General features: G+C 54.5%; 1 protein-coding gene across 1 annotated transcript in view; it reads right to left on the reverse strand.

Moving 5' to 3' along the window:
• Positions 1–1,587: 1,587 nt before the first annotated feature.
• TMEM230 (transmembrane protein 230) overlaps positions 1,588–9,980 on the reverse strand; it is an 8,986-nt gene continuing 593 nt past the window's right edge. Inside the window, exons 3-5 of the mRNA XM_074164238.1 lie at positions 5,250–5,377; positions 4,733–4,855; positions 1,588–2,880 (exon numbers count right to left, since the gene is read on the reverse strand). Coding sequence (XP_074020339.1) covers positions 2,740–2,880; positions 4,733–4,855; positions 5,250–5,348 — 363 coding nt within the window. The 5' untranslated portion in view covers positions 5,349–5,377 and the 3' untranslated portion in view covers positions 1,588–2,739. The remainder of the gene's footprint in view (positions 2,881–4,732; positions 4,856–5,249; positions 5,378–9,980) is intronic.

The raw sequence follows: 9,980 nt of genomic DNA on the forward strand, positions 1-9,980 counted from the left end.
CCCCTACATTTACTTATCCCTCTGGTCGACCCGGGCTTCACAACTTCCTGCATCCGATCAGCCCCACTTGAAAGCATCTCCTCCCTCCTCCTCTTCTTTTTGCATCCAAACTTCTGCTTCCTCTCCCCTTTCCCCAAACCCAAACAAACCCACATTCTTCGCCCCTAATAATGGCTGATTCATGGCTTTGCGTCAGCAGCCGCTCTCCTGGCCAGACCCGACTTTAATGGACACGTCTCAGCCGCTGCCAAGCGGGTCGTGACAACATCCGGGGAGCAGGGCCACCAGCGGGGCCGGCGGGTCAGGAACGCGAAGGGGCCGAGGGCTGGCGCGACGCAGCAGAGCAGGAGAGAACGTGCGTGGCCGGTGCCTTGGGAGATGGAGAGGGAGATCCCGAATTCAATCAGTTCTTCCCCAGAGTGCAGCACCGGGGCACACACAAGCCAATTAAGTCAAGCGAGGGAAGAGACGTAGGTTAAAAAAAGACCTTGGCTCAGGTTTTTGGGTTTAATCTAGAACATTGGAGGAGGAAAAAAGGCAATTTTGAGAGTACTTTCAGAGCAAGGTGTTCATCCAGCACCGTTCGCATCTCAACACCTCCACGGACTCGCTCTGCGCTCACAGCGGTACCTGCCCCTCTTCCCCGCAAAGAGCTTCAGTCCGCAGGAGCCATGGCTGGCAATTCCGGAGCATCCGTGCCCACCTGCGAGTGGGGCTCGAACACAGCCTGCCCTGTCACACAGGGAACTGCATATTTGGACCCTGGAACAAAGCAGTTAAAAGCCCCAGGGTCTTTGCATATTTATAAGGGCTGCACGTGAGGTTCAAAAAGCCAATCACGGAATCATAGAATGGTTTTGGGTTGGAAGGGACCCTGAACACCATCTCGGTCCCACGCCTGCCCTGGGCAGGGACACCTCCCACCACACCAGGTTGCTCCAAGCCCCCTCCAACCTGGCCTTGAACCCCTCCAGGGATGGGGCAGCCACAGCTTCTCTGGGCAACCTGGGCCAGGCTCTCACCACCCTCACAGCAAAGAACTTCTTCCCTACATCTCAGCTCCATCTCCCCTCTTTCAGTGGCAAACCCTTCCCCCTCCTCCTAGGGCTCCCCTCCCTCATCCAGAGTCCCTCCCCAGCTTTCCTGGAGCCCCTTTAGGGACTGGAAGGCTGCTACAATCCTGACCTTCTGGGGCAGTGTATTTTCCTGCTGTACCCAGGGCACTCTGGAGGGTGACCCCCAGCTCTGCCCCAGGGCCAGCCAAGGGGCCTGCAGAACAGATGGGGACCTCCAAAGCTTCAGATGGAGACCCTCCTAAGCTTCAGATGGAGACCCTCCTAAGCTTCAGATGGAGACCCTCCTAAGCTTCAGATGCAGACCCTCCTAAGCTTCAGATGCAGACCCTCCTAAGCTTCAGATGCAGACCCTCCTAAGCTGCTGGCTCAGCAGAGCCTGGTGCTGATTGCAGGGGCTCCGTTAGTAATTGGAAGCCACAGTCAACAGCAGATTCAGCCAAAGCCTCTATGGGGTTGCTCAGAACAGTTCTTAGTGCACGCTGAGGTCTGTGAACGTGAGAGAGACAAGCTTGTGATTTGTACACAGAATATAGTGAAGTTTATTCATATTAAATACACATCGACTTGCATCACTACTTGCCCCATACTTGTTCTCCAGGACGCTGAGTTCATTCCCACTTCAGGAGACAGACAGTTTTTGCTTTACATAAATTAGAGCTACCGATCTGTGTGCCCTGAATAACCCATCACCGAAGCTTGCGAAACAATACGAACGGGATTTAGTCAGTACAAACTATACAGAGATTTCCTTTTTACTGGTCTGGGGAGTTATGCACAGCATATTATCTAGACAAGGACAAAACCTTTCCAAATATACAGACATATGGAATTTCAAGCGTCTCCAATATCCACTCTAGTCAAAACCAAGAGTTTTGGTATTTAGACACCTGAGTCCTGGTCCGGATTCCAACTCTTCTCCCCGTGGCCACTGAGTTTGTTTAAAATAATAAGCAAAAATCCAACAATAGCCCTTTTAAAGGATAGAGCGGGTTTTGCCAAAAGTAACAGTGGCGTGGGAAAGGGCTTGCTTCGGAAGACTGTGTTTGCTGAGTAAATAAGCTGGGTCAGGCCGACAAGAGGAGCCGTGCAGCAAACGCCCTACGTGTGAGTTGTTTCACGCGAGCGCAGTTTCCCCCCCCATCTTGTACCCGTCTGACTTCTGATACCCCCGGCAAGCACAGGACAAGCAGATTGGAAGCATTTCTGATGGGCAGAAAGCAAAAGGGAAATTTAACTGCGGCGTTTTCCTGCAAAGGTAAACCCAATGATAACCACAATCTTACCCAAAACTAAAATAAACTCCAGAAAACAGTTAGAAAAAACAAATATCTTTGCTGCTGAAACCGGCTCATCTATTTTTGGATAACTTCTAGAATTGCCTTACCCAAGAAGAAACTTCTTAAAAGCAAGCAGCATTATGTAACCAGAAGAGGGAAATACAATAAATCACATGTTCTTCCCACCTAATGTTGCAAACCTTTGGGTCAATTCCATGTTCCAGCCCCCACCCCCTCCCCAACTGACAACCTGCAACACCCCAAAACCGGGAACTGGCATCTTGTGACTGATAATACTTCATCTACAGCCTTCAGCCCCCTCTGATAACCAGGGTAACTCACAGCTCTTACCGCCAACCTAATTATAATGCAATTAAATACGCTGTTCAATCATCGAAATCCGGGATGTCGTCGTAGGAGTAGCCGCGGTAGCCCTTGGAAGCGTAGTAGGCGATGCGCAGGTGGTAGAAGCCCGGGAGAAAGACAAGGATCCCAATGATGAGCACGGGGATGGCACGGTCCGTCCCCTGCGGAGGAGAAGACACACAAGTGCAGTGAGGAGAGATCTGCACGGGGGTCCCTTCCCTTTCTCTTAACTCCAGCCTCAACTATTCCTCCCTAAGGCCTGTCCAGCTGACAAAAAAAGAAATAAAAATTCATCTGAAATCAGAAATATCTCCATTTTCTTCAGGCTGAGCTCTAAGTCCTCTCCCTGGCATCTCCTCCTCGCTACAGGAAACCCTCAACCCAACTTCTCCTTCGGGCAGGAGGGGGGGCTCCCGCTCACGCTGACACCTTACAGAAGTGCCAGGCGCTGCAGGACGGGCTGAGCCCGGGCTCTCATCGTGCCTGGACGGCCCCCGATACAGCCAAAGCCCTGCTGCCTCCACAGAGATAAGCAGCAGCTGCCAACTGTAAAGCAATTCCATCCGCACGAGGTAAAAGGAGGAGCGTGCCATGGACGGGCAGCGAGTCAGCTACCAACAGATCCCCTTCCCATGGATCATAAACACAGAGAGATGAGAAAAGTGGTGCCACGTCACATAGCGTGGTGAGTAGGACTCGGGAGGTGACCGTCCCCCTGGACTGGGCACTGGTGAGGCCCCACCTCGAGGGCTGTGTCCAGTTTTGGGCCCCTCACCACAAAAAAGACCTGGAGGGGCTGGAGCGTGTCCAGAGAAGGGCAACGGAGCTGGTGAGGGGTCTGGAGCACAAGGAGAAGAGTCTGGAGAACTTCTGAGGGAGCTGGGGGTGTTCAGCCTGGAGAAAAGGAGGCTGAGGGGAGACCTTCTTGCTCTCTCCAACTCCCTGAAAGGAGGGTGTAGCCAGGGGGGGTCGGTCTCTTCTCCCAAGGAACAGGCCATGGGACAAGAGGGAACGGCCTCAAGTTGTGCCAGGGGAGGTTTAGGATGGATATCGGGGGAAATATTTACACTGAAAGGGTTCTTAAGCCTTGGAACGGGCTGCCCGGGGCAGTGGTTGAGGCACCATCCCTGGAGGGATTTAAAAGATGGGTTGACATAGAGCTTAGAGACATGGGTTAGTGATGGTTTTTATCAGAGTTCGGTTGATGGTTGGGCTAGATGATCTGAAAGGTCCCTTCCAACCCAGACAATTTTGATTCTATGATAGAGCAGGCTGAGAGAGTTCGGGGGGTTCAGCCTGGAGAAGAGAAGGCTCCAGGGAGACCTTCGAGCCCCTTCCAAAGGGGCTCCAGGAAAGCTGGGGAGGGACTCTTGATGAGGGAGGGGAGCTATAGGAGGAGGGGGAAGGGTTTGACACTGGAAGAGGGGAACTGAGGAAGAAATTCTTTGCTGTGAGGACGGGCTGACTAATGCCCCATCCCTGGAGGGGTTCAAGGCCAGGTTGGAGGGGACTTGGAGCAACCTGGTCTGGTGGGAGGTGTTGATGATGATCCGATGATGATGAGGGTGGCACTTGGTGAGCTTTAGGGCCCCTTCCAACCCAAACTATTCCATGATTCTATGATCTCCCACAGAAGGCACCAGGAGATCGTCACTAGAGGAGTGATGACTCCAGCGCTAGGTTTTTCCAGGACAGCAAGCTGACCCCTGCGGAGACGTAGCGGTGAAGTGAAACCGAACCCCGGGCAGGACAGAGGAACCCAGCCCTCCCTGGCACATCTCCAGCCTCGCGCTGACCCGGCTGCAGACGGGCTGAGTAATGACACCAGCGGGCTCCGTCCCCAAAGGAACCGGGCTCTCGGCGGACACCGGCGAGGCAGCGGAGGGGGGGTCCTTCCCCGCTTACAGGCCTTTTGCTCCCAATTTCTCCACTGAACGTGACGGTTCACGGCAGGTTTTGAGGAGCGGGCAAGCAATGCCAAACTCATAACCGACGCGTAATCGAACCACTCACGCCTTTGCTGATGTATCCGGCCAAGAGGAGGGCTCCGATGATGATGAGGAAGGTCCCGATCATAAAGAGCACAATAGCCAGCGCGATCGCCTTGTAGGGGATTTTTGGTGGGCTCTTCTTGAACTGGATGGAAAAACCAAACAGTAATTGGCTTAACTCGGCGCAGTTCCCCTCCCACCCCGGCAGAGGTGTCCCACAGCCAGCAGAGGTGACACGGGACAAACTCGGGGCAGCTCTGCTCTGTAACGGCCCTTCTGCGAGGAACCCTGCCCTTGCAGACCCCGCTCGGCCAGCGCTTACACCCATTCTGGTTTCCAGTTAAGCCCCACAGGCTTTCTGGAGGAGAAGGGCTGAGGTGGGGGCTCGCAGCCAGCTCTGGCCCCCTCTCATCTGAGGCTGCTCTCTCTGCCGGAGACGAAGCAGCAGCCCCCAGCGCACACAGAGCTGCAGCAGCCCTTCCGAGGAGCTCACAGGCAGAGCAGCAGCGGGAAGAGGTTTTTCTCTCCCACTTTTTTACCTGCAGGTCGATATATCCATCATCGGTGCTGGAGAGCTTGGAATATTTGACTTTGCTACTGGGAATCCCAGCGGTCAGGTTCGTACGTGACGGCATCATTACAAGGAAGCCCGAGCATCAGCTAGAACCTGGGAAACAAAGAGAACAGCGAAATAAAAAAAAATCCGAGCAAACCGGACGGCAGAAGCTGAGAAACAAAAACGTCGAGCCCGTTCTAACCGAAAGGCATCTTTGTGCTTTTCCATAAATTAAATCTTTTCAAGCAAAGCTCTGTATTTAAGCCTAAAGTACAAAAAGCATGAATGCAGCTGCAGTGGGGGGTTTGCCAATAGTTGAAAGCAAAGTCAAACTAAGGTAAAACCTTATTTTTAAAATAAGATAGAAATTCCAGGATAACATACAATATATTGTCCAACTCCCGTTTCGCAAGGAGCTCTCACTTCCAGCAGGACCACGTCTGAGGCCCAGCTATTTCTAAACCAGGACACTAGCAAACAAACTCAAACCAGACCTAAACAAAGCAGCTCTTCAACCAGATGGATATTTTGCAATAGATCCATTTTGGGAAAAAAAAAACAAAAAAAAAACCAAACCAACAAAACCAAATAAAAACCAAAACAAACCAAAACCCAACCCCACTGGAAACGAGGAGGAAAGGGAGCCGTCGTTCCCGAGACAGCCCGAATCGTGGCTCAGAGGGACCACGACACGGGGATGGAGCGGGCAGTGGATGAGGTAACCGAAACACCAGCAAGGAGCTAAAAAATCATAGGTCAGTTGTGTGTCGAGCCGCGAGGGAGGCAGCGCCGGAGCGGAGCTTTATTTAGCCACGCTGGGGCCATGCCCTGTGATTTCACCCGGCCGCGAAGCCAAGCTCCCAGTTCTGCTGCCAGCAGCGACCGGCCCGGGCAGAGGGACGGAGCCCGCCTGCTTCCGCGCCTCGGAGCCCGGCGTCTCGGGAGCCGGAGCCTGGAAACACCTCCCTGAGCCATTTCACTGGATTTTTAGATTTGGAAGGGACCATAGAGATCATCTAGTCCAACTCCCCTGCCAAAGCAGGGTTGCCCAGAGCACATCACTCAGGGCTGCATCCAGGTGGGTCTTGAAGATCTCCAGAGAAGGGGACTCCACGACCTCCCTGGGCAGCCTGTTCCAGGGCTCTGCCACCCTCACCGTGAAGAAGTTTTTTCTCATATTTGAATGGAACTTCCCATGTTCCAGCTTGTGCCCGTTGCCCCTCGTCCTGTCACTGGGAACCACTGAAAAGAGTCTGGCTCCCTCCTCCTTCAACCCACCCTTGAGATACTTATAAGCATTAATAAGGTCTCCCCTCAGCCTTCTCTTCTCCAGGCTGAAGAGCCCCAGCTCTCTCAGCCTTTCTTCATCAGGGAGATGCTCCAATCCTTGAATCATCCTCGTTGCCCTTCGCTGGACTCCTTCCAGTAGTTCCCTGTCCCTCTTGAACTGGGGAGCCCAGAACTGGACGCAGTATTCCAGTTGTGGCCTCACCAGTGCAGAGTAGAGGGGGAGAATGACCTCCCTCGACCTACTGGCCACACTCTTCCCTATGCAGCCCAGGATCCCATTGGCCTTCCTGGCCACAAGAGCACACTGCTTGCTCGTTGTCATTTTGCTCTCTACCAGGACCCCCAGATCTTTCTCTTCAGAACCTGACTCCAGCAGGTCCACCCCTAACCTGTAGTGGTGCCTGACATTCTTCTTGCCCAGGTGTAGCACCTTACACTTTTCCCTGTTGAACCTCATGAGGTTCTTCCTTGCCCAGCTCTCCAGCCTGTCCGGGTCTCTCTGGATGGCAGCACGGCCCTCCGGGGTGTCAGCCACCCCTCCCAGTTTGGTGTCATCAGCAAACTTGCTGAGGATACACTCGGTCCCCTCATCCAGGTCGCTGATGTTGAACAGGAGAGGTTCAGACCTCCATCTGAGATGTCCAGACAGCTCCTCCCAGCAGGACCTACGTGTTCGGTGGCCGCTCACCCACAGCCCAGGGCTGCGACTCCCAGCAGCGAGGCGGCAAAGGGGCTTCCCACGCTTTAACTTCAATAACTTTATTTTCTGAGAAAGCGTGGAATAAAGAAAACCAAAGTGCATCTCCCAACTGCTCCAGCGGGCAGGGACAAAGACGCTTTTTCCATAAGGCTATTTGGCATCTGGGGTAACAGCATCTCCTCAAAATAGCCTCCACTTGAGCTGAAATCCTTTGTCTCCCCCTCGCTAATTGCTGGCACCTTCCCCTGCCAGCAGGTTTCTTCCTCCTGCTGTAAATTTGAATTTTATAAAAAAAAAAAAAAAAAAAAAAAAAAAAAATCCAGCACCCTCTGATCTTAAACCCCCAGTTTTACCATTAACTTGAATTTTTGGCTTTTTGGTAGCAAAACCCAAGCACAGACACGACCCGTTTCTGGCCCCATCGATAATGGAAACCTCACTCACCCCCTCAGCTCCTCACACCCCGTGTTTGTCGGGTCCCAGCACCCAAATACCCCCCAAGGCCCCCCCGCCCCGTGCCCGGGGGTAGATGGGGGGGGGGGGGGGGGGGGGGGGAGAAGCCAAAAGAAATCAGTGTGTCCGAAACGTGTCAGATTTCCTGACTCTGCCCCATTTCGCTCTCGGGTTCCTCGGGACTTCTTACTGCCCGTCCCACCGTTTATCAGGCTGTTCCCAGGGGCTTCCTAGGAATTCTTTCCCATTTATACTGGCAGGGATTGCCCTGCCCTTCCCATTACCTGGCTTCCCAAGGAGAAAGAGGCCATTAATGGAAAAAATAATGGGAATAAAATAGATAAAGAGTATTTGTAAATAAATAAACAAGATTTATAAATAAATAAAATTTGTAAATAAATGAGGAGGAACTTCTTCCCTGTGAGGGTGGCAGAGCCCTGGCAGAGGCTGCCCAGAGAGGTGGTGGGGTCTCCATCTCTGGAGACATTCAAACCCCCCCTGGACACGTTCCTGTGGGACCTGCTCTGGGTGGGGGAAGGAGTGCTCGGGGGGGGGGCTCTCAGTGCTGGGGGTGTCTGTTTTCAGGAGGCTGTGAACTTCCCGCTGGTGGCAACGCAGGAGTGTCCTGAGCGTGAACTGCGAATGTGACACTGGGAGAACCCAACTGATTTAGCAGAAGAATTTCACGAGGTGGCAGTGCTGGTTAAGAAACACCTTCTGCTGTGTCAGAACGAGGGGGGCACCATCCGGATGGAGACGAGTCCCTGCTCGAAGCTGGGGGGCAGGAGTACTTCATGGCCCTGCCCTTGAATCTCCATGGCCAGGAGCACTTCATTAGGAGAATGAGAGGCTGAGGGACTTGGGACTTTTGAGTCTGGAGAAGAGAAGGCTGAGGGGGGATCTGATCAACACCTCGAAATACTTCAAGGGTGGGTGTCAGGAGGATGGGGCCAGTCTCTTTCCAGTGGTGCCCAGTGACAGGACAAGAGGGAATGACCACAAACTTGAACATAAGAAGTTCCACCTAAACATGAGGAGGAACTTCTTCCCTGTGAGGGTGGCAGAGCCCTGGCAGAGGCTGCCCAGAGAGGTGGTGGAGTCTCCATCTCTGGAGACATTCAAACCCCCCTGGACACGTTCCTGTGGGACCTGCTCTGGGTGACCCTGCTCTGGCAGGGGGTTGGACTGGGTGATCTCCAGAGGTCCCTTCCGACCCCATATCATCCTGTGATTCTGCGATATTTGTAAATAAATGATATTTGTAAATAAATAAAAAAGAAAATTTACATGCTGTGGGCAATCCTGCTTCAGCAGGGAGTTGGACTAGATGATCTTTATGGTCCCTTCCAACTCTAAAAACTCAGTGAAATTCAGTGAAAAAAATATATACTCCGCTTTCCTGTCTAAGGGCCAGGGTAAAGGCCACGAAGCCGCTCTCTCCTTGTGCCCTCCGCGGGTTCAAGATCAGAAAGAAGCTCGTGAAGGGGCGAACGGCGCCCGTAGCTCCATTTCCGAGCACAATCCACTCCCTTGGGAGCTTTTTCGCCCCGTCGGAGCCCGCGGGGCCGGGGGGAGGTCGGTCCCGGGGGGGGGAGGAAGGTCCCGGAGGGGGGAAAGTAAGGTCCCGGGGGGGGGGGGGAAGGGGGGGAAGGTAAGGTCCGTGAGGGGGGAAGAAGGGAAGGTCCGGGGGGGGGGAAGAAGGGAAGGTCCCCGGGGGGGGGGAAGAAGGGAAGGTCCCGGGGGGGGGGAAGAAGGGAAGGTCCAGGGGGGGGGAAGAAGGGAAGGTCCCCGGGGGGGGGGGGGGGAAGAAGGGAAGGTCCCCGGGGGGGGGGGGAAGAAGGGAAGGTCCCCGGGGGGGGGGGGAAGAAGGGAAGGTCCCGGGGTGGGGGGGAAGAAGGGAAGGTCCCCGGGGGGGGGGGGAGGAAGGGAAGGTCCCGGGGGGGGGGGGTGGAAGGGAAGGTCCCGGGGGGGGGGGAAGAAGGGAAGGTCCCGGGGGGGGAGGGGAGGAAGGTCCCGGGGGGGCACAGGGCAGGAACTCGCATCCCCGAACACGGCGCTTCGCCCCCCAAACCCCCTGTTTAATCCTAAATAAAAGCGATACGTTCCTCCACCCTCTCGGCCCAGCAGCAGGAACGAGGAAGGCTCGGGGGGGGGGGGGGGGGGACATTCCTCGCCCTTTGGGGAGCTCAGACCTCACACCCAATGCCATAACCCCCCCCCCCGGACGGTTCCTCCGCTGTGAGCGGGAAGCTCCCAACGTGCCCGGGACCC

The sequence above is a fragment of the Numenius arquata genome, chromosome 26, assembly GCF_964106895.1.
Source record: "Numenius arquata chromosome 26, bNumArq3.hap1.1, whole genome shotgun sequence".
NCBI lineage: Eukaryota > Metazoa > Chordata > Aves > Charadriiformes > Scolopacidae > Numenius > Numenius arquata.